The sequence below is a fragment of the Argentina silus genome (genome assembly GCF_951799395.1).
Source record: "Argentina silus genome assembly, chromosome: 1".
Taxonomy (NCBI): domain Eukaryota; kingdom Metazoa; phylum Chordata; class Actinopteri; order Argentiniformes; family Argentinidae; genus Argentina; species Argentina silus.
In genome coordinates, this window is record NC_139655.1 from 12749380 (window position 1) to 12774627 (window position 25248).

Consider the following 25248-nt stretch of genomic DNA (forward strand, 5'->3'; position numbering starts at 1 on the left):
TCCAAGTTTGCAATTTATTTTCAAGGTGGAGGACACTTCAGTCCCCCCAAAAAAACAACAACACTGTTAGGGGGAAGATGTGGCTGTGTGAAAAATGGATAGTGAGTAATGTTTTGTATAGTAGCAGGGAAAGAGTGCTTAAAAAATCTTGTTTCAGTGAATACAGTATAGCCACATTCACAATCACATGGACCATTGTCTTACGATAGATTCTGTCCACACTGATCTGTCTGTTAACTCACAAGACAGGTAGTTCAGGCGACGTGGGTCGCACTAAAATGATGATACCTGTGGTAAAACAATATGGTCACACACTAAAATGATGATACCTGGGGTAAAACAATATGGTCACACTGCTAGTCAGTTCAGTATGACTGGCCCTAAGACTGATTGAACTGTACCAGAGTAGGTGCAGGAGTTTCAACAGAAACTTTCATTTCCCTATACACTGTGATATGTGTGTTTTTTGTAATGTGTGTGTGCTGGTCAAAAACAGAGATAGACAGTCAGTCCCTGAGTTAGAGCAGCACAAACACTCTTAGGGTTGTCTCTGGGGATAGAGAGCCAGAGCCCAATGATGTGGGTCCAGGAGGAAGACAGCACAGCTGCAGGTGAGATAGTCGATGAGTCTGTCTTGGTGATCAAACTGGTATCATGGGGTCAAGATTATATGCCTCACTGTCAATTGAACATTGAATTTGGGCAATTCTAGAATTTGGTATTAGATTTGTTTGAGAGGGGTCCAGCTATGGATTGTAAATACATACTGATGATGTGCATGGCAGTGATTGTAGGTTTAGATTTATAGTATATTCATGTTATTAGATTTGATCTGATTATATTACATCAACTTTATTATTGCAAATGGGGAAATTCATTTGGCATAATAAAGTTGATCTTATCTAATCTAATCTAAGAACATTGATACCATCAAGATCAACATTTGTAATCATATATCAATATTGTTATGTAAAGTTTAACTTGAGGAAAAGAATGCTACATTGCAGTGAAAATAATGCTTCCCTTGTTACACTGGAATATGACACAGATCCCTTTTGAAAGTGACATTTTTCCACTGATCGACCACTGAATTTCACTTCCTGTTTTTAAAAAACTGTGCTCCTACAGAGGAGGGCACTTCCTCAATTGAATCACATAAACTATGGGTGGAAGACTGACTCATTTGGATTCAGAACTCTTAAATATGAATTCTCATATTGTCACAGCTTCTTGTGGAGAAAGTGGCTGGTCCTCTGAAGATGAAGGAGACATTCAGGTATCCATAGTAACTTGTGTTGTGCTGTATGATTTCTGAACTGGTATAATACTTGTTTGTTTATGTTCCCCACATAAACTCATAAACTGATCAGAGCATAAGTCACTCCTATACATATCTATGTCCATGTGTCGGTTGGTTTGTTGGTTTGATCTGACCTGTAGTGTGAGATTCTGGAGAAGCAGAGGGACGAGGCCAATCAGAAGCTGTCTAAGATTGAGCAAGGTGAGCTAGCTCTACAATCATCCATATACAGTATATCACTTTCTATTCTTTTTTATTTAATTCTATTCTATTCTATGAGGAGGCCTGTAACTAATGCTCCCCTCTCCCTCTCTGCAGTGTCCTCTCAGCTGCTGAAGGAGATGGATGTTCTGGAGATGCAGTTCCAGATTGAGCGGTCCTGCAGGGAGAGTGCTGAGGCCTTGGCTGTCAAGGTTGGTTAGTGAGCTCTCTCCTGTCGTGGAGTGATGTGACTGAGCTGCTGACCTCATTCCTCTGGAGAAAACAGACTTCCCCTAACTACTGATACAGAGTCAGATATTTGTACATCCCTCTAATGGTTAAGGTTAGGATTAGAGGTAGAGTTCCTTACTTGATAGAGTAATCTGTCCCCAGATCTGTGCTTAAGCGCCATTTACCTCTCAAACCTTCTCCCTTGACATCCTCTTGACTTCCTGTTGGCTGTGAAGGTGACCAAACAGAACAAGCTCCTGAAGAGGAGGAGCCAGGTGCTGCTGCCATTCATCCCTGAGCTTCCTGAGAACCTGGCAGCCATGACCTTTGACCTGGAGCCTGACCTTGGGGCTGACCTTAGTCCTGAGGATGGGGACAGCAGTGAGGAAACCATGCTGCAGGGACAGGCCCAGATCAGAGGTAGAGAGAAACCATACTTGTCCATACTGAACATGACTGAGAGATAAGACTGTGATGGAATTGAGGGGATTTTGAATAACGCACATAGAACTCAAGATTATACCTATATTAGTTAAATATATATGAACATAATTAACAGATCTCTCCTCTCTCTCTCTCTCTCTCTCTCTCTCTCTCCCTCTCTCTCTCTCTTTCTTTCTGTCTCTCTCTCTCTCTCTCTTTCTTTCTGTCTCTCTCTCCGTGGATCAGAGCTGCGGACGTCTGTGGACCAGCTGCTGGGTGAGAAGCTGCAGCTGTGTGAGCAGGTGGATGCCCTAAAGAGAGAGCAGGCCCAGCTCAAAGAACAGGTAGCACTGAAAGACAGTAGAGGACCTCTGAGAGAGAGAGAGAGAGAGAGAGAGAGAGAGAGAGATTGTGTGTATGTGTGTCTGTATGTCTGTGTGTCTGTGTGCCTGCATGCATGGGTGTGAATGTGCGCATGTGTGTAAGTGTGCGTTTTTGAGTGTGTGTGTTATTGTGTCCTTGTCCATTTAGCTGGCCTTGGAGATTGACGAGAAAGAATCCATCCTAAAGAAACTGGGAAAACAGAATAAGACCATGAATAAGATAAAACGAGGTGAGACCCCACTCAGACTCAATTTACGATCAGTGATTATCAGTGTGTCTAGGCTTTTACTTGATACCTCACATTTTACATTGTGTAGAGCCCACACAGAAAATATTTGCTCTGGTCAGACATAGATAAACTACAGTAGGACTAGGCCATACCACATTGGCAGTAAGACTGATGGCAACCATTGGGGTGTATATGTTCCGTGTCTGTGTGTCCATAGTGTCCCAGCTTGTGTCGGAAGAGTTCACAGAGATGTCCCAGAACCTTGAGCTGGAGCAGGGCCTCCGACAGCATGCAGAGGTCTTCGCCCACCAGGTGTGTGTGTGTGTGTGTGTGTGTGGCTCCCAGTGACAGATGAGGTTGTGCATTCACACTTCCTCCTAATGACAATGACAGGTCATGCTACAGGAAGACAAGGAGCAGTGGTCTGGACCAGGGGCAGTTCTTGTGAATGGAAGGGCATTGGACAGGGAGGGGGCACTTCCTCACTTCCTCATTCAGACAGGCCATGGTGTGGGGCAGGAGAGGGTAGATGAGGAGGGGAAGGAGGAGGGGGTCTCCATTCATTCTGTATTCAGTCTAAAGACAAATTGGTCAAACAAACACAAAGCAGATAGAGAAGGACACTGGCAAGCTGGCACTTTGTAAGGACCCCCCCCCCCCCCCCACACACACACACACACCACACCCACACACACACACACACACACACACACACACACACACACACACACGGCTAATGTTGCCCCAGCTGGTCCTGTAATGAAGGTCGTTCTCTATTTCTTTTAAAAACGGGTGTCTGGGCGGGACAAAAGTAACACCCCCCCCGTCACAACCCCCTCCCTTATAATTAGTGACCATCACTGCGGCAGTTGGAGAATGGTGTGCTTTAAACACAACCCGTCTTTGCTTGACACTTTATATTTGCCATAGAAATTGTCGCCTTTGTGTGCACCATTCGCTATTTACCGGACAGGCACATAATGGGCCGTCTCGCAGGGGTCCTTACCTGTGAAAAGAACCCCTACTGTTCACACACAACTCAGCCCCTTAGTCTCAATGCATTGCAAAGGCCCCCTGTTTGAAGGTCTCTTGTCTACGCCTCTATTTGTCTACTTTCACATGTTTTGAAAACACATCCATTCACATAGTTCTTTTCTCTGCAAGTGTGGTGTATAATGATGTTGTGCCTCATTTGCGGTCATTTGCTTGTCAAACATTTGCACTCACTAATTGATGCCCTGGCTATGTGAAAATTGCTGTGGGCTAGGAGTTTAGTGTGCTTACGAGTAAATGCAGGAAAGGGCCTATTGTAACTTGTGATAATATGGATCCTAGATGTGTACAATCTCTACTCTCTACCATGTGGATTTGACCTTATGTCAAGAAGCCTGAAGTGAAAGTCATTGGCTTCCAGTTCCTAAACTCTACCTGACTGTATCCTTTGATGTATCATATAGATTCACTTTCATATGCCCATTGACAGCTTTTTTAGAAACTGATTCTGAGTTGCTGAGTTTTTCTGTACAATGTTCCATGCTCTCAATGCATCAACAGTATTTTCTACCTGGATGATTTGCTTTGTTATAAGCAGTGTGTTAACTTTTTATGATGGGATGTGATATATAGACAGTGTGAACCATAACTGAAGTACTATCTAGACCAATGTATGCCAAAGCAAATGACTATTGAGTATCGAGTTGTTGATTGATTGGTTGATTGGTTGATTGATTGATTGATTGACAGATGTTGCTAAAGCAGAAGAAGTCCCAGAGAGAGAGCATGGTTCTATTGCAAAACTCAGAGACCAGTCTCCAGCTGCAACAGGCTCTGGAACAGGTGGCCCAAATCAGCACTACCCTACAGGAGATCCGATTCCATTACCAAAACGAGGTACGTGCACATGTGTGTGTGCATATGTGTGTTGTGTGTGTGTGTGTGTGTGTGTGTGTGTGTGTGTGTGTGTGTGTGTGTGTGTGTGTGTGTGTGTGTGTGTGTGTGTGCTGTGTAACGTATCTATACATAGCTCTTGTCGCCTCTGTGTCTCTTTAGTTGAAGCAGACCCAGGGTGCACTGAAGGAGAGCAGTGCTCTGTCGGAGCTGCAGAGTGTGAAAGCCCAGCTGGAAAGGGATGAGGAGAAGAGCAGGGCAATGAAGATACTGCTGATGGATGCTCAGAACACTATCACTCAGCTTCAGGGGGAAGGTAATTGTGAAACAACGTGATACATAGAGGGATAGAAGGCAAAAATATGTTGTGTGTTTAACGGAAATAAATAAGTATAGTAAAAGCAATGTGATGCATGCTCTTAACCTATACAAATTACTGTATGTGGATTGACCCATGAAATCATCTCATGCTCTCTCCAGCTCCATTTTCCATCCCTCTTAACCTATCTGTGCATATAGTTAAGATTGGTGGTATGTACAGGTACTGCATCTATACTGATTGGTTGAATTCTCTCTACCTTTTAGTTAAAGAGTTACAGGATAGGCTGAAGAATGAGGAAAAAGAGCAGGTATCCAAAGCTGACCAATCTCCTCCGCCTCCTCCCCCTCCACCACCACCACCACCACCACCACCACCACCACCACCACCACCCCCTCTGTCTTCCACTACAATTGCAGAGTATGTTCTGTTCTATATAATGGAATAAAAAAACTTGCACTAAGCACACCTGTTTTGAACTTGCTGGTTTGCAACAATAGGTTACATCAGGGTGACAGAAATACATGGCACACATGTTGGCACAATAATAACAATAATAACACAGTAAATGCTATTAGATAAATGACATATGATCTATTTCCTCCCTGTATCTAGTCCTCTGGATGCCCTGCGCAAAAGGAGGAAAGATGGTGCCAGCACCACTGATAACAATAGTGAGTGCCCCAGGAAATGGCAGTATTCTCTTACCATTACATTTGATCTCTTCTGGATATTCATAGCACATTTATCAGGTCTATAGCTCTGGCTCTGACAATATTACATACAAGTTGACCTTACTATGCATAACTGACGATATTCATAGTTTCGTCGTTGTTAATTTTTTCATAGTGTTTAGATTATTTACCACTGTACAGGTATCAGTGTTGTTTCTGCTCTCTCAGAGCCCCTGCCTACAGTGGACATGAAGGCCCGAGCAGTGGATGAGATGATGGAGAGGATAAAGAAAGGCATTGTCCTGAGGCCCAGCAAGAGACCACAGGTACAGCTCAGCTAACAGCTAATGCATAGCTCTCATGGGGGACTAACATCAAACTAGCTATACCAGTCAGAAGATAGATACTGTCTGCAATATCTGACCTCTCTCTCCTTCATCAGGCTGGATCAGAGGATGACACTGCCTGGAAGGTGAACACTAACTATACCTTTTCTATGGCTAACTATAAGTATGTGCAATGGTATTTCTCCAGTACAGAATGATGTTTACACACTGAGTGGATGTACAAAACATGCATCCTTGCATTTTGTCCTAAATGGATACTGATGTGCTCTTACGCCCCTAGCCAGCTAGATGTACACTTCAGTGAAGGTTCATGCTTGTAATGATTCAATGACGTAAGAAAGTATCATTGTACATGTCAAAGTACTATTAATGTACTGTATCTGTAAATCTTAGGACCAGCGGACTGAGAAGAGAAAGTCAGCCGTGCTGGAGTTGAAGGGAATGCTGGTAAGAGAGGATGAGTACAGCTCAGTGGAGGCTGGTGGAGGTAGGGGGGGACAGGTTCATTGTAATGCATGGAATGGAATGAGGAAGGGTATCAAACATGTGTGTTTGATACCATTCCTCATTCCATTCTATGCATTACAATGAGCCTGTCCCCCGATTTCTACCTCCACCAGCCTCCCCTGGTACAGCTCCATGCCATTCCTTGCAATCCTTTAGCTTTTTTGCTTCCATTCAGTTCAAACACTGCACTGTAATTATTATGTTATTTTGTCAATAAGAGGAATACATGCATAGTTGTTTTGTCATCGATCCTCTTCTAGGACACTGTGAAGCATCAGGGCCACAGGAGGGCGGCATCTCGAAAGAGGATCAGTCGAAATGTGGGAGAGGTGGAGCTACAGCTGGTGCTTCAGAGGAGGAGACGGGCCCTGGGGGACGCACAGGACGCCCCCACCCCAGCCCCCTCCAAAGTACAGGGTGTGTAGGATCTCCACCCTTTGTTGTGGGACTAGTGATAGATATATATATAAGTAGATAGGTTCTTCATTGATCCCTGAGGGGAAATTAAGGCGTTACAGCAGCTCACATCACAAAAAACAACAAAATAAGGTGACAATAGAATAATAGAATAAAATAAAATAGACATCGGAAACATTATATACAGTAAGAACAGTCCAGTATGATTTAACTTCCCCCAGCCTGACTCTGATCACCCAGATTTGTACAGTCTTTGTACAGCAGAAAAGATCTCCTATAGCACTCCTTAGTGCAACGTGGTTGTAAGAATCTATTGCTAAAGGAGCTTCTCTGCTCTGCCACAGTGACATATAGGGGATGGGAGGGATTGTCCATGATGGCGAAGACTTTGGTCCTCATCCTCCTATTGTCCACCTCCTCCACGGTGTCCAAGGTGACACAGAGGACAGAACCAGGTTCCTAATAAACTTATTCAGCCTCTTGGTGTCACCTTCCTTGATGCTGCCCCCCCCGGCATACCACTGCGTACAGCACTGCGCTGGCCATCACTGACTGGTAGAACATGTTCAGTAGAGTCCTGCACATGCCAAAGGACCTGAGCCTCCTCAGGAAATAAAGCTGGCTCTGACCCCTCTTGTACAGGACATCTGTGTTACCAGTCCAGTCCAGTTTAGTGTCCAGGTGCACCCCCAGGTACTTCCATGTCCTCTCCCTAAATGGAAACAGGAGAAGTGTTCCTAAAGTCCACCACCATCTCCTTTGTCTTGCTGATGTTGAGTAGCAGGTGGTTCTGCTCACACCACTCAACAAAACTGTCCACCAGTCCTCTGTACTCAGTCTCCTGGCCTCCACTGGTACATCCCACAATAGCAGAATTATCCAAGAACTTCTGCAGATGGCAAGTATCTGTGATGTGCCTGAAGTTCAAGGTATAGAGGGTGAAGAGGAAGGGAGCCAGAACTGTCCCTTGGGGGGTGCCAGTGCTGCTCACCACCCATTCCGACACACATCCCTTCAGCCGTACAAACTGTGGCCTGTTGGTCAGGTAGTTCGTAATCCAGGAAACAATGGGGAAGTCCACCTGCATCCTCAGCAGCTTATAGACGAGTAGTAAGGGCTGTATGGTGTTAAATGCACTGGAGAAGTCAAAGAACATAACCCTCACAGTGCTGCCAGCCTTATCTAAATGGGAATGAGCTCTGTGTAGCAGGTAGATCATCCACACCAATGTCTGCCTGGTAGGCAAACTGCAGGGGGTCCAAGGATGTCTTCACCAGGATGTCTTCACACACAGGTTGCCCAGATAGACCATAAGCCCCTACCCCCCACACACTTGTGTGTACAGTATAATAATAATAATAAGTGAGGGGTCAGGACACTAATGTACCTAATCTCTTGGCCAGATCCCCAGCCAGGTGGCCCAGAAGCAGGTGTCCTCCCCTGCTCAGGAGAAAGTAGCAACAGAACAGAGAGAAGAGGAATTCTTGCATCAGAGCATCAGAACTGATCATCTACCAGGAGGACATATGAACAATGGATACCAGAGTGCACAGAAACTTTAATGGCCAACATGATATACTGTAGATGTCTATATATAGTACACATAAGATATACCCTTAAACATATTTCTAAAAAGGTAATTCAGTGGCTTGGTAAATAAATTTGCTTCAGTGGGTTTGTTCAAAGATTTTGCCTAGGGCACAATTGAGACTGCATAAATGATGTAGAAATTCCTGCAGTAATGACATAGAAATTCCTGTGGTGTCAATAATGAACATGGTATAATTTTGATTATTTGACTGTATACCGCATGTTTAAAAACATATGCAATAAATATAAATGACTCTCATTCAATGGTGATATGAGAACATACTGAAGAGGAATGCAATGACTATGCAATGATCGATGCATTGAGTGAAATTCTTGGTTCACAATAGGCTTATTGTCCAAATGCTCATCATTGTATATGGTCTATACCAATCTTATACTGATGGAGTTTCAGAAAAATTAATAAAGATTTCAAAATAGAATTATTTATTTTTTTATTTACAGCATACCTCAGTTGGCTTTTGCACACGGAAAATACACATAAAATGAATGAAAAATACACATAACAATGGGTTTGAGAAGTCAGATATTACTGCACGCTGGGCCTCCCCATGTAACTCACACATCTGAGGAATGGAGTATACCATTTTAGGGACTTATAGAGTTGGAGTCCTGAGGCGTTGTTGAGTTAAGAGCCGTCAGCTGATCTTAACGGTTCCCCCTGAAAGTGTCTGCGTTCACACCTCTGCACCAGTGCTCTTTGTTAAAAGCATTTGAAAGGGGGATGGGATTAATATTACTTTTGACTTTGACACCATTTGTGTCTTGACGCTGAATCTCATTATATATTTACTTAATTTAGCTCCTTTACTAGAAGGTCTGGTTTTCAATCTCAGCATACATTTTTCATTGTTTTGCCCCAGAATCTCAAAGGTGTTGGCTTTTAAACTATTTCCCCCCTCCCCATTTTTTTCTGGCAGTGGTTGTGTCCCATGAGAGTAATCCCATGTGCAATGCTGCTTGTGTGTGTGTGTGTGTGTGTGTGTGTGTGTGATTCCTCATTCCATTACATGAGCCATTTCTACCTCCACCAGCCTCCCCTGGTGCCAATCTAGAACAAAACAATGGATTGATATGAAGGTCCATGCATTTGGAGATCATTAAAAAGAAAAAGAAAAGAAAAAAAACTGTCTTATTGCATGGTAGAAAATACCAAACAGCTCTGCTGCTCATTCAACATATAAAGTGCTCATTCCTCTGTGAGCCGCGCTGACGTACATATTCATTGTACCAGAGTGAAATGTGCTGCAATTCCTCCAAACAGAGCTGGCGCTGTAGTCATTGCGGTCCGCTGGTTCCTTGAAACTACAGCTCTTGTCGCGCTTTCCTCCACGTCTAGAGAAAGCATAGTGGGAGGAACTTTGACCACCAGTTATTATTTCATAGCGAAATATTAGGCAGCACTTACTGCCAATATTGTTTGTTTTTTTCATATTTATGTTTGTTGTTTTACATGACAAAAGATGTGGTTTATTTATTTACTAAGTTGGCTGTCGTTGGTGATACAAATATCTTTCGTCACTTTAGCAATTGGTGAGTTTCTTGAACATTTTAAGTTGTTAGCTCGCTAACATTAGCTAGCTAGCTAGCTAGTTTTACTACCTGAATTGCATCGCAACATACCCTCCTTTCTTTCCCAGCACCGGCTATCGATAGGTGGCCCTCTGAAGTTTGATAATCTACAAATCTGCAGAGCAAGCTAGTAGTACTTTAGCCTCGTAATGCTAGCTAGCCAAGTAGCTACCTAAACAATGTGACAAGTGACACAGCTAGTTAGCTACAAGACATGTAACGCTAGCTTGCGTTCTTGCAGAATGAATAGCTAGCTAACGTTGATGATAACAACAGTTCTCTATCAAGAGTTGAAAGAGGGAATCAAATTATCCACAATTCATATTCGATCATTTTACACGAAAAAGTTACTGTATCCAAAGCAAAAGTTACTGTGTCCAATAAGTAAAGACTCCCTACCGTAGCTAACTACAATACAGTTACAACAAATTAGCAGCACTTGTACTAGCTAGCTACCGACAGTGCAAGATGATCCATCGTTGTTTGCTACTGTTTTGTAGAATAGCTAGCATATCTAGGTAGGGGCTGTTATGTGAGTGACCTACAACGACAACAAAGTTTCCAACAAAGTAAGGATAGCCAGCAAACTGTATTGTTTACACAATGTTACTGTTAGGCAAGAACTTGACAGCAGCTCGTTGAGTAGTAGGAATTTCTGGCATGTTGCTTACTCTGCCCTGTCCACGTTGGCACTTTCACTGACTTGTCAAGTCACCTGGTCCCGTTTAACCCCCTCGAGTACGTGCACCTGTCGGGTTTTGCAACGCCCCACCCACTGCGCCTATGCTTGAGGCTTCTCTTCCACCAGCCCAGCAGCAATAAGCATACTAATTTACCTCAACATAATACTGAAATAGTCAAATGTACTGTATATGACATGTCAAAGCACATTTTTGTATCCTAGGTTCCATGCATCTGCCACTGGGATTTTCTAAGCCACCGCAGCGAGCCTGCGTTTATCACATATTTAGTCTTATCATAGTGTACTGTACAATCCCATGTGGCAGGTGACATGTGGTAAAGCAGGGGCCACTTAATGATGGTTAAGAAATCCCAGTGCCAGATGCACATTTATCCAGGATACAAAAATGTGTGATGACGATGTACATTTTGCAAGTACTAGGACATATGCACCCACTAGTAATAGGCCCTGATTACTGATTACCAATTAAACAGGTTGTCCCCCACAATGAAATCGGGAGGGGACTATGGATTGGTGTCCATTCGTATGTCACACCCTTTATCTTTGACACCACTGGGACAATTTTGACAAAACTTTTGTGAATGATGCGTCTTGCCATACAGATGCAACATTTCCAAAATTACACTGATTGGCCCAATTCTTTATGAAACTTGGATGAATGATGCGTCTTGCCATAGAGATTGTTAGGTGTTTTAAGGTGACGCCGATTCATCTCATGATTGTGCAGCAAAAGTGATAATATCCTATCATTAAAAACATCATGATAGAGTGCAAAGAGGAGAGCGCACCTCAGACTGCACCTTTTGGCCAATTGACTGTTTTCAAATAATACTGGAAAATCTTTGAAAATTAATAAAATAAGCACTAGAAGCTCCGGTGACTTTTCAGCCTACCTCAAACCTGTGGTCTGCCTTCAAATAAACCTAAAGCTGGAAGAAGCAAGACTGATGAATGAATGAATTTATAAAATAAGCACTACATGTTCCGGTAACTTCTCAGTCATAGTCTGAAAAATTGTCACCAATTTACACAAGGAGGGCCGCAACATCACTTGTGCGGGACAACATGTTTACTGTACACTTGTTGATTTTTTCATTTATAATTGTTATTCATAGATACTGTTTATTATGATCATCTTATGACAAAAGTGATGGATGATGGTCACATTCACACTGGAAGCAGGCAGGGAGGCTACAAAGAGGGGGAGTTGTAGAATGTTGAAAAGAAAGTTGAGGAAAATTGTCTGCTTGTCATGCCTCATTATGAAGTCTACCAGCACTGGAGCATAGAGTTCAAAAGTGCAGGGCCCTCTCCGCATCTCCTCTGTCTTGTGTAAAAGGTGGGCTGGGAGTGCCTTGCTGATGAGATGCAGAGCCTCCTGCAAGCTTGACGTTAATATTTTGGCTTGAAGCTGTGCAGTTGCCTGAAGTAGCCTCTTTTGGCTTGTAGCAGATGGCTGTTTCTAAGTTTTGGGGTATTATGTTTTTGTCTGTGTTTTTACTACCATCATTTATTCATGATTAATTGAGTACATCTCTTATATTAGGCTACATCATGTAGACTCTTGACAAGGTGGTAATGTATTTTTGTTGTTGTTTGTTATTTATTTTGGTTGTTCATTAGTTTGTCTTTCCTTCCTTAGCTGCTGGCCTGTATTATTTGGCAGAACTAATAGAAGAATACACAGTTGCCACTAGTCGAATAATAAAGTACATGATACTGGTGAGTACCGTTTCTCTTGAATCATGTTGATAATGTGGATTTATTTGTTTTTGTCAGATAAATGATTAACTATTATGAGTGCAAAAAACTAGTAGTAACAGACTATTTTGCCAGATGGATTAAGTATCTCTCTCTCTCTGACTTTTCTCTCCACCTCTTCTCTACTTCTTTTGAACAAGTCCTTCTTGCATTCCCGAGCTTTTGTCCTGCCCTGCAGTTCCTCTTCTGGCCAAACTGTATTGGGGGCTGGTGCACTAACACCCCGTCTGTATCTGAAGTTCTCCACAGGTGTGCTGACAGGGCTTTATCTGTTTGAGGGCTTCCCAGTGTTGATGGTGGGGGTTGGCCTCTTCACCAACCTGGTGTACTTTGGCCTCCTACAGACGTTCCCTTACATACTGCTGAGCTCACCAAACTTTATCCTGTCCTGTGGTAAGCGGCATCACAGCTACAGAGTTTAGCATCCTACATACATGTAAAAGCTATTGTACCACATAAATACCTAAATGCACAATATGTACAGGAGTTTTATCATTTCTCTCTCTCTCTCCCTCCCTCCCTCCCTCCTTCTTAGTGTTGGTGGTGATGAATCACTACATGGCCTTCCAGTACTTTGCAGAAGAGTATTACCCCTTCTCAGAGGTAAGCCTCATCATCTCTGTTTATCATCCCTGAGCTCCTGTGAACAATGGCACACATTAATTAGAAAATGACGAAATGGAAACAAAAGAGAGATGCCTCCATTACTTTGTGATATTGTTCTCTTACAGGAAATAGCCTGTAAAAGTGCTTAAAACTCAAGATATGTGCAAAACTACAGTGCAGTATCACACTTCTTTCAAGGCAAAGCACATCTAGAGGTGAAAACATGTCTCATTGTTTCACCAGTCTATTTACAACACCAGCCAAACACTCTATGCGCTATATCACAAATTGTGATATTTCCGAAATAAATATTGTCAATAAGAAAATGTGGATATCGCCCAACTCTACACCACACATTGTTTCCCAGATCTAAAACAAACAGATCTAATAGACATAACAAAAACAAGTGTATACTCAGTTAAGCCACCCCCTTTCAGTGCAAAGCAATGTGTAGATAACCCCCTCCTCATCTCCATTTCTCTTTTCTCTCTGAAGGTACTGGCTTACTTCACCATCTGCCTGTGGGTGATCCCCTTCTCCTTCTTCGTTTCACTCTCAGCGGGGGAGAACGTGCTCCCATCCACCGTGCAGCAAGGAGGTGAGCTTTAATAGGCCTATGATGTGGAGCTGTGGCATTCATGTTTTCTATTGTTTACCTCACCTCACTGCCAACCAGAGTTTCCAAAAAGCTTTTGTAGCACTGATCATCGTTTGAGATCATCTTTCATCATAAGATGATCTTGGTGCTACCAGGCTTTTGGGGAAACTAACCCCTGCAGGTCGTCATTTTAAAACATAATTGGTTATCAATGACTTGACTTGGCTGAAGAAAGGTCAAATACATTGAATATATGGTCATTGTCGACAATAACCCCTTCCCTTCGTCTCCATCCCTCCAGATGACGTGGTCTCAAATTACTTCACTAAGGGAAAGAGGGGCAAGAGGTCTGGGATCCTCCTGATCTTCTCATTCCTTAAGGAGGCCGTATTGCCCAGTCGGCAGAAGATGTACTGAGGAACTGGTTTTGGAGTGCAGGGGGTGGGAGGTGAGGGTGCCGGGGGGGGTGATTTGGGAAGGAACTAAAATGTAAGTGGCTGAGCGAGGAAGAAGAGCACTTCAAAGTGCCGGACAGAGCTCCTGCTATGGATTACAGTAGCAGTGCGTTTACACGCTAGGACTTGTTTGTCTCTCTCTGTCTGTGATAAATAAGGACTGCCAACAGTTGAGGCTCCTCTGGCTTCTGTTCTTCCTTAAAGAGCCTCCTAGTCTCTATTGGACTCCTCTGTTTTTATTAGGGTTTGGTAATGAAACGTGTTTGTTGGTTCGAGTCGTCAGATGGGAAAGGGGACAGGGTTGGAGTGAAGTGAGCCAGTTGGAATCTCCTGTTCGCAGCTGGGTCATTCACTCCCTAGGATGGGGGTCACCTACTTGGCCAATGTTTTTGTATGTGGCCACAGAAAAATGAATGTGTGTTTTATGTGTGTTCATCTTACTGTTCAGCTATCATAAGCACCATACTTTTCAACCTGCTCATTCTCGAACTGTTGAACTGAAAAAAAAGCAACAATAAAGAAGTGATTTTTTTTATATATCAATTGATTACAAAGCGACAACATACATGCTCATAAGTACTTATGAATCTGTGATAGTTTTTGTGCAATGATTTTCATACGCTTTTAGGTGAACTGGGAGTGTTTGGAGAGAGTAACTGCTGAAGTGATGTGAAAGAGATGGTATTATTAAAGAGGCGGTGACATGGTGAGTGTCTATCTGTGATTTGTGAGTGGAACTCTGCAGGTGATTTGCTGTTCTGCAGTAACTAGGTACTGTGGGACATGATGAGGTTACCCGTTTACACAGATCTAAGATCAGTTTTGTATCGTTAGAATATAAGGAGGGCAAGCTGACCATAGATCTGTGCCTACGGGCAGCTCCTCCCTGGAGCTGGTACTCTATTGTGTGCTTTTACTCTTTGTTGTTTTGTGGCCAACAGTAACGGGAGTGATAGGTTGAACAGAGGTCAGAACACACTGACACACGGATGTGAAGAGCTTCTGGGGGCCAAGGAGGCGCCTTGGTATAACAGGCGGTCATTGAGGATGTCATTTCAATTAGGCTACTACTCTTAACATGTTAACTGTGTGTGTGTGTACATGTGTGTGCCCCCCCCCCCCCCCCCACACACACACCTCCTTTTGGCACCTAGAGACTGATGAAGTAAAGCCCCTAAGGGAGATTCATACAGGGTGCAAAGCCACATTTCTGACAAGTGATCCAGGTCGCTGTGGTCTTGCCACCTTTGTGTCACCCCCTCACCCCCTCTCAAGAGCGCAAACCAACAAAGAAAGTGACTGTAGATTTGGTTTGTAGCTCTGAGCTGTAGTTTCATTCATGCATAGATTGTGTGACATGAGGCACAATCTATACTTCAACCTATGGTGACCTATTATTCTATTAACAGCTCTTCATATTGATCTAAGATAATGGAACATTATTAGCTCTTCACTAACATTAGTGAAATGTTACAGAGTAATTCTTTTGTTTTCTGTGTGTTAACAACATATACATTCATGTACAGTATGTCAGAAATGGTCTTCCTGAATTATCTCAGTCAACACTAAATAATCCTTGTTAGGACTGCCTTGCATAATTTCTGTTACTGTCACCATTATTTAGACAGAAATGTTTTAGAATCTGTAATGACACTAATAAAACAAAATAAAAAAATACTGAAAATGAATTTTAAAAACTCAATGTGCTTAATGATACATTCCCAGATATTTTAATTATCCTAATACTGTATACTACTGTGAAGACGAGCCCTGTCCTGGGGTAGAGTCTACTATCAATAGTTAGATAGTATAGAACCCTAAGTCATCCTCCAATTATATTTTGTCCCATACAGTGGTAGAGTCACCAACAGTGATCCTCTATTGGGGAAGTATGTGGATCTCAGCCAAATCCCCAACAGACCCCTTGCCCCTAACCACTAAGCACATGTGTACAAATAAAGGTATTTGAATGAGATTTACATAACATGGCAAAAATGCCACCTTCCAGCAAGAGCAAGGTGGAGCTCTTAATATGCTGTTAATATGTTGCTTATATCTTATATCCAGTCCTAAAAATCTACACAAGTGCATATGAATTAGCAGCTAGGGGTTTGATTTGGCATCAGTCCTCAGTAATGTCCAGGCTCCAGCTCCTCAGCCAGATGCATGGCCACCTCCGTCCATGGGGAGGCCCTATGGCCTGGGATGCAGCCGAGATGGGGCAGGTCCATTACATAGTTAGGCTGGAACTGGCAGGGGGAGGCGATCCTGGAGGGGTAGGCAGCAGGGAACAGCTTCCTCTGTAGAGTGTCCCACGGCAGGGAGGGGACAGGCTGAGGCGAGCCGTCCCATTTGGCAGTGTACTGGGGGTGGCCATCGTTGGCCCGTGAGAGAGTGACACTGTGCCGCAGGTCTGGCTCTGGAGGGGGCTTCTCTGGCTGGATGCTCATACGCACCCCCTGTGGCCTGGCCACGGAGCCCGGTGGGGGCTTCTTGGGGTTGGGGGAGATGTTCCATGCCTCCCGTAGAGCCCCTGGCAGCAACTTGCGTTTGCACTTCCACTGATCATGTCCACCCTGCTCGGGGGAGAGGCACTTGGGGTGAGCCGGGTTCCATGCGGCGCTGGGGGTCCAGAGGAGAGGAAGGCCTTTCTTCTGAGACCACTCTGTGACCTTCTCCTCGATTAACTTCTGTCTGGCCACCTGAGATCAAGATGAAGGGCACGGGGACGTTCAGAACAACAAAGAATTTCCGTTGCACAATGGACAATACAAATGTATTCTATTTAATCATGCAATTTTGAGCGATGTTTCATTAGACAATTTCCAATTGTGTTGATGTGGTTTTAACCTGCACGGGGGCAAGAGATGAAGCTCTGATGTTCTGAAGAACTGATATATAACTAATAAATGTCCCTGTCAGCTGAATTGCTTGAATAAATAAACACAGACAGACCTTTAATCTGCCCTCAGCCCGTCTGTGCATGTCAACCAGATCCTGCTGAAGTGTCTGGAGAGCCCTGCGTCTCCCAGTGTCTCTCTTTTTGTCTTTCTGCCACATGCAATCCTTCAGAAACCTGGTTACAAACAGTCACACACATACTCTAGTGTTACACCTCTGTATAGGATAAGCAGAGTAAAACAACCCCAGACTACCCACCACATGCACGCACGCAAGCAACACACCGCACACACACACACACACACACACACACACCTCTGTTTTCAGATAAGCAGTCAACCAGACTGCTCACCACACACACACACATACACACACACACACACACACACACAACAACAACTATCTCAGAGCCTACCTAGCGATCCTCCTGTGGCACCAGATCCGAGCCAGGTCTAGAGGTGTGTGTCCTCTGCTGTCCCGCACACTAATGTCTGCACCTGCCTGCACCAGCTCCTCTGTGCACTCCCACAGGCCCTCAGTGGCAGCCAGGTGCAGAGGTGTCAATCCAGCATCAGTGGCACTGGAAATTAATCAATACATTATACACTTACAGTGCATCATTATTGTAGTATTTCCATTGTGGGCATCCATACTGTACCTGTGTATGACATATCATCATCATCAACACCACGACCATACTCATCGCCATCATCATTGTCAGACTGATGAACAATTACATTCCAATTCTTTTTTTTCTTTTTTTTAGGGCATTTCTGTTTTATTGGGATAGAGACAGTAGAGATTGACAGGAAGGATGGGTGAGAGAGAGAGGAGGGATGACATGCAAGATAGGTCGGGGGTCAGAATTGAACCGGGAACCTTGCGATTATGTGGTAAGCGCATTAGTGTGCTACACCACTAAGTGCCCCTACATTCCAATTCTAATGACAATTCTTGTAAAAGCAATGGTGTGAAATGGTGCTGAAAGAGCAGGAGAGGACGGACATACACATTGGGCTGGGCTCCATGCTCCATAAGAAAGATGAGACAGGCGTGGCTGTGTGGCCGGCTCTGGGCAGTGAGGACCATGTGGATGGGTCTGCGTCCCTGTGGACACTTGGCATTTACATCCACAGCCTGAGACTCCAACAGCAGCTTCATACAGTCCAACCGTCCATTGAGACCGGCCACATGGAGCACTGTCAGTCCCTGATGTACACACACATGCACAGTTAACATTTTAAGAGTAGTAGCCTAATTGCAATGACGTCCTCAATGACCGCCTGTTATACCAAGGCGCCTCTTTTTGCCCAAGAGAAGCCTATGTTCAGTCAAGTGCTTGTAGTGTATTTTGCTCTGACCAGACAAAGCAGGCTGTTTTGTATAAAAGACTGAACGGCTAGACGAGAAAGGGGGGGACATTATTGACTGGACAGGAGCCCCCCACATCTGGCCGTGGATTGTAATGATGAAGTTATGATTAATTAAAGACGATTAAACTGACTCATCCGGACCTCTGCAGCTTCCTTTCTTCATCTAAGTTTATTTACTACATGCTCACCTGTTTGTCCGTCTGCATTGGGGATACCGCCCTCTTAACGCTGAGACGGAGCCAGTCGCGGTTCCCCGAGACTGCCGCCTGGAACATGTCGTTGGCCGGAGGAACCCTCTGCACCCTGCGCACCACCGGCCCCACCCAGCCTCCAACTTCAGATTTACTGGTGGAAAAAAATACTAAAACATTGACGTAGAAGTCCTGATAATCAAGGCTGAGTAACTGAGGCTAACTAAGGCGTTCAGCGTCCCCCCGGTATTTAGGCAATGTGCGCAAACACTTCGGAAACAACATGTCTCTATGTTCACCAACTGCTCTGCTAAACAGTCTCACAGACAATAAAACATTAATGAATAGCCAGCCTACAATGTTTTACAGTCAGTTCAAGTTTAATCAACACGTAATAGCAAGCATGCGTTAAAAGGTAGTACTATAGGATTCAACTTTACCACACAGTCGCCATCTCTAGCCCGATAAATTGCCGCGTTTGTTGATGTGTTCAATGGTTGCTATAGTAACATTCCGCAGCAGTCAATTCTTTTTACGCAAATTACGCGCAACAACCAAAGATAACAAAATAAAGCAGCTCTGATGGAATGACTAACTTCAGAGTTTAACCAAGTCTACAATCAAGTCAGAACACTTACTTGTTCAAAGATAATTTGTCCTTGTAAAACAACCTGTGTCCAAAATGAATGGTTGTCATTCTCATTGTCATTTTTTTTTTTTTTTAAAGCGCACATTTCTGTCCCAAGAATGCAGACTCTTTTCCTATATCGTTGTCCAGTGAGGACAGCAAATAAATGATGTTAATTTTACTGCTGTTGAATCAAAAGCATAGTACTTAGGGGCGTGGTTAAAACATCCCTCTGGGCACAAGGAAACTGGCCAACACAGGAGGATGATCTCTAGGTTTTTCATGAATGCCATTTAATAGTGTTTTATTTAAACATTGCTAATTTTGTCGGGCATTACGTTTTTGTATTATTCTATAACTCTCTCAAAATAATCAGTTTTCCTGTCAAGGTGGTTGGTCTAATTGTGACAGTGAAGAGCTATACACCCGAGCTAAAAGGTGTGGATGATAAAAGCTTTAATCCTTCTATTTCATTATTACTGTATTGCAAACATATTTGATGTTTAAGTAATTAGGCTTCATGATGAGACATACTATTTGAAATGTTGCTCCATTTTGTATTTGGCTAATTACTCATTTACTGGTTTGTATGTGCAGGTCAATCAGAGCCTTTTTAACAGTTAGACAGTACCGAAGTGTGGCTCATGGTATTGGGGACATGGATACTTCCACAGAGCCGATAACCCCTGTGGTCTAGAAGAAAAGCAATGGGAGGCAGCACTGACAAGGCAGTGGGCTTGAGCGTTCAGGGTGAGAGTGTAAAGCAGGTCGATACCATATTGAACCAGCCCTGGAGGCCTGCCATGCTCGGACCTGCTGAGAATGTGAACAGAACTGATTTCTCTCTATCATAGTTGTATTCTCTATGTCTCTGTAGGTCTATCTGATCAATGAGCTCATCAGTGGAGAGTGGGGCCCTCTGATCATTGATATTGATCGTTTGCACTTTTTCTGAACTGGGAGAGATGGGTTCAATGTGTCAATGCTTTGGAAAAGTATGTGTCATCATGGCAATATCAATACTGTACATTCATGTGAAACTCAATTGTTTCTAACTTTTACCTGAAAAAGACGGCTGCACGAACTGACTGCCTCTTTTGAGTGCCTTGACTTATGTATTTACTCCTACAGGCTCCAGTATGTGGTAGTCTAGAGAGGGTGTTCCGTATGATAGTTACAAGAGAGATGTGTGCAAGGTCATTCGCTAGATGTTCGAGGTCAGGTGTGTATCAGTGGCTTTGCTTTCAGCTTCACCCCTGAGTCTGCCCGCCAAAAATACCCCCTGGCTCAGTGACTTCATCTCCCTGCCCTGTCCTTGGTCACATGGTGAGGTCGTGTAGAGCCCTGTAGGGCAGTTCTGTGTCATGTTTGCTCTTAGCAACATTCTCTGGACAGTGGACAGACCCTGTGTGTGTGTGTATCTGTGTGTGTGTGTGTGTGTGTGTGTGTGTGTGTGTGTGTGTGTGTGTGTGTGTGTGTGTGTGTGTGTGTGTGCGTGCGTGCGTGTGTGCGTGCGTCCGTGCGTGCGTGTGTATGTATGTATGTGTATGTGCCTGTGTATGTGTGTGCGCTAATGCATGTACAGTTGAAGTCAGAAGTTTACATACACCTTAGCCAAATATATTTAAACTCAGTTTTTCACATTTCCTGACATTTAATCCAAGTAAACATTCCCTGTCTTAGGTCAGTTAGGACCACTTCTTTATTTTAAGAATGTGAAATGTCAGAATAATAGTAGAGAGAAATATTTCTTTCAGCTTTTATTTCTTTCATCACATTCCCAGTGGGTCAGAAGTTTACATACACTTAGTTAGTATTTGGTAGTATTGCCTTTAAATTGTTTAACTTGGGTCAAGTGTTTTGGGTAGCCTTCCACAAACTTCCCACAAGTTGGTGGAATTTTGGCCCATTCCTCCTGACAGAACTTGTGTAACTGAGTCAGGTTTGTAGGCCTCCTTGCTCGCACACGCTTTTTCAGTTCTGCCCACAAATTTTCTATAGGACTGAGGTCAGGGCTTTGTGATGGCAAATCCAATAACTTGACTTTGTTGTCCTTAAGCCAAGTTATGTTGATATAGGACTCGTTTTACTGTGGATATAGATACTTTTATACCTGTTTCCTCCAGCATCTTCACAAGGTCCTTTGCTGTTGTTCTGGGATTGATTTGCACTTTTTGCGCCTGTAAACAATTGTTGGAAAAATTACTTATGTCATGCACAAAGTAGATGTCATAACCGACTTGCCGAAACATATAGTTTGTGAACATGAAATTTGTGGAGTGGTTAAAAAATGAGTTTTAATGCCTTCAACCTAAGTGTATGTAAACTTCCGACTTCAACTGTATATTTGTAAGCGTGTTTTTGCTACTCCAAACCTTCACAGCCTCCCTCTCTACAGCAGCCATGACGGCCCTGAGCCTGGTTCTCTGCAGAGCAACAGCATTAGGCTGATACAGTTACAGATTAGCAACAGGCAGATCAGAGCTGTAGAAGCCTGCTTAAGGCATGAATGAAAATGAGCTCATGTCCTAAAAGCTTGGGAGGCTCTTAGTTGCTACGCGTGTTGGTCTCCCATTGGCTCCCCTTCTATCCAGTCATAGCCAGTGTGGTCAAGTTGAGGCGGAGCTTCGGATGGCTTTCAGAGGATGGAACTAATGGTCACTCAAGTTCAATATTCTGGCAAATAGTCAGTCGGGTTCAGTGCAAACATGTCCTATCAACACACACAAACAAACACTACACACATCTCCCTTGCTGGCTGGTACATTTGAGAGACACAAAGCCAGTGTTGCAGTATTAGTGGAGTGTAAGTATCCTCTCATAACAGCAAGCCACTATAGGTAAAAGCTGGGGCCCATGCCTAAGGATGTCATCGCGCTGATGTTGGAGTGAGAGCTAAAAAGGACAGAGAAGAAGAGACAAAGAGGAAGAGAGAGAGAGAGAGAGAGAGAGAGACAGAGAGGCCAAAAGAGCCACACAACCCTCAGAGCTCCTTCATATTTGATGAGCCACCTCATGAGGACCCCACGCCTCGGGGGCCTCTGAGCTATGTTAGTGTAAGTGCGCTGATGCCCTCGCTCCATTCCTCCTCTCTCTCTCTCTCTCTCTCTCTCTCTCTCTCTCTCTCTCTCTCTCTCTCTCTCTCTCTCTCTCTCTCTCTCTCTCTCTCTCTCTCTCTCTCTCTCTCTCTCCATGCTCAGCCAGGCGGCAGTGTGTTAATGCATCCTGGCACATTGTGCAGCTCGGAGTCACAATGCGACCAGGCTTTGCGCAGTGACCGCACAGTGACCTCCCTCAGCCTCCCTGCACGCACTGCACTGTACCAGGGCGGGGGTGTGGGGCGAGGGGGTTGAGGGAGGTGAGAGGAGCGGGGGAAGAGGGCAGAGGATGGCAGGGAGGGGAGGGGCAGATGAAGGACTGGGAAAGGAGATGGAGAATCAGACATTCTCAGTACTGTACTGTACATACATGTTGGAACAAAACACATGATATATTACATTTTGTTCAGATTGTGTCTCAAGTCAAATGTACTGCATGATGCAATTTCATATTTCATATCAAAAATGTTTTTAACCATTGGTGATCCTGAGTCCAAGTCCACACCAGGTCAGTATCTGATTGTCTGGTTTCCTCCAACCAAAATGTATCATATTAGTTTCACCTTCACATGCTCATAGTCTCTGTACCTCTAAACGTCAGTGGTGTGTATTCAATATGAGACGTGAGAGAGAAGGAAAAGAAGTGCAGGTCCCTGCTGGCGTTCTATAAGATGCATCTTTGATGCGTCTCCTCAGCCCAGGATAAACATCCCATCAGTTTGGCCCTGCTCCCTCATCCATAAGGTCCCTGTGGATGTCCTACTGCCACACTCCAACTCCGCTCTCCACTCTGGCAGGGTCCCTGTCTGCCTCAGCTGGAACGCCGGGAATGACGGGGAGAAACAAGGAGTGAGAGGGATGGAGAGAGGGAGAGAGCAAAAAAGAGGGAGAGAAGGGGTGAGAGGGTGAGAGAGGGAGATAGCAAGGGGAGGGTGGAGAGAGAAATAGAGCAAAAGAGCGAATAAGATAGTAAAAGAGTGGAAGAGAGAGGGAGAGAGAAGGCTGAGATTGTATGAAGAGTAAATGAAGAATGTGATAGTATGGATGAGAAAGAGTGTGAGAGAGAGAGAGAGAGAGAGAGAGTGAGAGAGCGTGAGAGAGAGAGAGAGATTATCGCTCAGAGGGTAAAAACATGGAGGTGAAGTGGAGAAGGAGACATTTCCTTGAGATGACAGATGGCCATGCCCTCCCCATATATGACATGTCAGTCCCTGTCCCCAGGTGAGTGGCACGCACACTGGAGGACTCATCCTTCAATAGTCTTACAGGTCGATGGGCAACCGGCAGCATCTACTGTGCCATGAGGAGCAGTACAGGTCAGGAGGCAGAGACAGCCATGATAACCTTCATTCAGGTAGACTTGTTATAATGTTAAGTCTACATTAGAAAGCAGAGTCTTACATCTGAAAAGGCCCTAACACTTGGCTATGTAGGCATTTTCGAGGGGTCATGAGGGCTTGATTTGGGAACATCATGCAATCTCATGGCTCCTCTCCAAGACCAAATACCAGCAGGTACTGTTGTGTTATTTAATCCCAATCTGACACTGGTTATGGTTAAGCAGGTCCAACTGATCACTGATATTTGAGTCTCCCTTTATGCTCACTGGTGTTGTCACAACATTGCCCAGCCGGTTTGTGTGTGAGGGGACACACAGGTGAGCTCGAACTGGCTCATGGCAAAACTGTCTCCTGTCGTTTATTTGTGGGACCACACAATTGCGTTCAACCAGAGAGTGGGATTGTTCCTCCTCCCCTGAGTCCTACTGTGATGTGTAATGTCAGATCTGATAAGTGTGAAGGCTATTCTGTCAATCTGTTGGATGTCCTGTCATACCACCAAGGCAGGTTGCTGTAGGGTGTACCCACCATTATGACATCAAACGATACCTTAATCTCATTGGTCTGCAGACTCTAACTAAATTACCAATGACTTTACAAGGGAAGAAGTTGAACTACACTAAAGCTACCCTTAAGAGAAATATAGTTTGTCAAACTAAAAATACTTCACTACATTGAAACTACTTTGTCTCACACACCACATCAGTTACTGAAAGATGACTAGTCTGTATGACAGAAACTGAACAACCGAAACACTTTGAAATCACTGAGAAAGATAAAAACAGGTGAGGTGAGGCAAAGTGGGGAGATGGGAAGCAGTGAGGGAATAAATATTAGGGACATTTGTTGCAAGGGCTGGAATGATAGTTAAATTCCTATTTCTTTTTTTTGTTTTGGGGGGGAAATGTTGTGAATAGTGACAGAAGCTCACTAAACTGCTACATGGCAAAAATGTAGTTAACTACAACATAAAGTTAGTTTAACTGCTACCAAGCTACAGCAAAATGTAGTTAAACTAATAGTTGAGCAATATGTAGTGGAAACATTCCCCAACACTGCCTCAAGAGACCAATTACTCATCAGCTCAACCAGCAGTCTGTGTGTGTATTATGTATGTGTACGCATATTCACAGAGGTCACAGCCAAATGTTTTCAATGTAATGTATCTTTGCCAAGGAATCCCCTACAGGGGTACTGTCCACTATATAACCACTATCTCTCTCTCTCTCTCTCTCTCTCTCTCTCACACACACACACACAAACACACACACACAATGGATGGGTTCGTTGTAATGCATGGAATGGAATGAGGGATGGTTTGATACCATTCCTGATTCCATTCCATGAATTACAATGAGCGCCTTCGATTTGTACCTCCACCACCCTCCCCTGGTAGAGCGCCACACTTTTCCTTGCAATCCTTTTTTGCTTCCATTCAGTTCATACACTGCACTGTAATTATTAGGTTCTTTTGTCAATAAAAACAATAATAGGA

The 25248-nt window shown here is 44.0% G+C and overlaps 3 protein-coding genes across 3 annotated transcripts; 2 read left to right on the forward strand and 1 right to left on the reverse strand.

Annotated features, from left to right (window-relative positions):
• Nucleotides 1–596: 596 nt before the first annotated feature.
• Nucleotides 597–8768, forward strand: shtn2 (shootin 2). Its single transcript, XM_083696572.1, has 17 exons — nucleotides 597–611; nucleotides 1227–1276; nucleotides 1441–1501; nucleotides 1619–1713; nucleotides 1969–2152; nucleotides 2402–2499; nucleotides 2687–2768; nucleotides 2986–3080; nucleotides 4512–4658; nucleotides 4818–4971; nucleotides 5241–5394; nucleotides 5590–5648; nucleotides 5877–5974; nucleotides 6091–6120; nucleotides 6389–6442; nucleotides 6763–6919; nucleotides 8323–8768. The coding sequence occupies exons 4-17, from the start codon at nucleotides 1642–1644 to the stop codon at nucleotides 8424–8426; spliced, it is 1488 nt and encodes a 495-aa protein (XP_083552698.1). The 5' UTR covers nucleotides 597–611; nucleotides 1227–1276; nucleotides 1441–1501; nucleotides 1619–1641; the 3' UTR covers nucleotides 8427–8768.
• Nucleotides 8769–9882: 1114 nt separating this feature from the next.
• Nucleotides 9883–14929, forward strand: tex261 (testis expressed 261). Its single transcript, XM_083673343.1, has 6 exons — nucleotides 9883–10060; nucleotides 12445–12524; nucleotides 12803–12956; nucleotides 13099–13166; nucleotides 13665–13767; nucleotides 14069–14929. The coding sequence occupies exons 1-6, from the start codon at nucleotides 9991–9993 to the stop codon at nucleotides 14182–14184; spliced, it is 591 nt and encodes a 196-aa protein (XP_083529469.1). The 5' UTR covers nucleotides 9883–9990; the 3' UTR covers nucleotides 14185–14929.
• A 1422-nt stretch (nucleotides 14930–16351) lies between these two features.
• ankrd53 (ankyrin repeat domain 53) lies at nucleotides 16352–19141 on the reverse strand (the record flags this gene model as incomplete). The annotated part of the gene is made up of 6 exons (XM_083669453.1): nucleotides 16352–16924; nucleotides 17178–17298; nucleotides 17539–17703; nucleotides 18133–18332; nucleotides 18685–18841; nucleotides 19128–19141. The coding sequence occupies 6 exons, from the start codon at nucleotides 19139–19141 to the stop codon at nucleotides 16352–16354; spliced, it is 1230 nt and encodes a 409-aa protein (XP_083525579.1).
• Nucleotides 19142–25248: the final 6107 nt, after the last annotated feature.

Coding starts and splice junctions, on each gene's coding strand:
- tex261 (XM_083673343.1), top strand. CDS start 9,991: ATGTGGTTTATTTATTTACTAAGTTGGCTGTCGTTGGTGATACAAATA. Junction 13,167..13,664: donor AGTATTACCCCTTCTCAGAG/GTAAGCCTCATC, acceptor TTCTCTCTGAAG/GTACTGGCTTACTTCACCAT. Junction 13,768..14,068: donor ATCCACCGTGCAGCAAGGAG/GTGAGCTTTAAT, acceptor CCATCCCTCCAG/ATGACGTGGTCTCAAATTAC.
- shtn2 (XM_083696572.1), top strand. CDS start 1,642: ATGGATGTTCTGGAGATGCAGTTCCAGATTGAGCGGTCCTGCAGGGAG. Junction 1,714..1,968: donor CTGAGGCCTTGGCTGTCAAG/GTTGGTTAGTGA, acceptor TTGGCTGTGAAG/GTGACCAAACAGAACAAGCT. Junction 2,500..2,686: donor AGGCCCAGCTCAAAGAACAG/GTAGCACTGAAA, acceptor TTGTCCATTTAG/CTGGCCTTGGAGATTGACGA.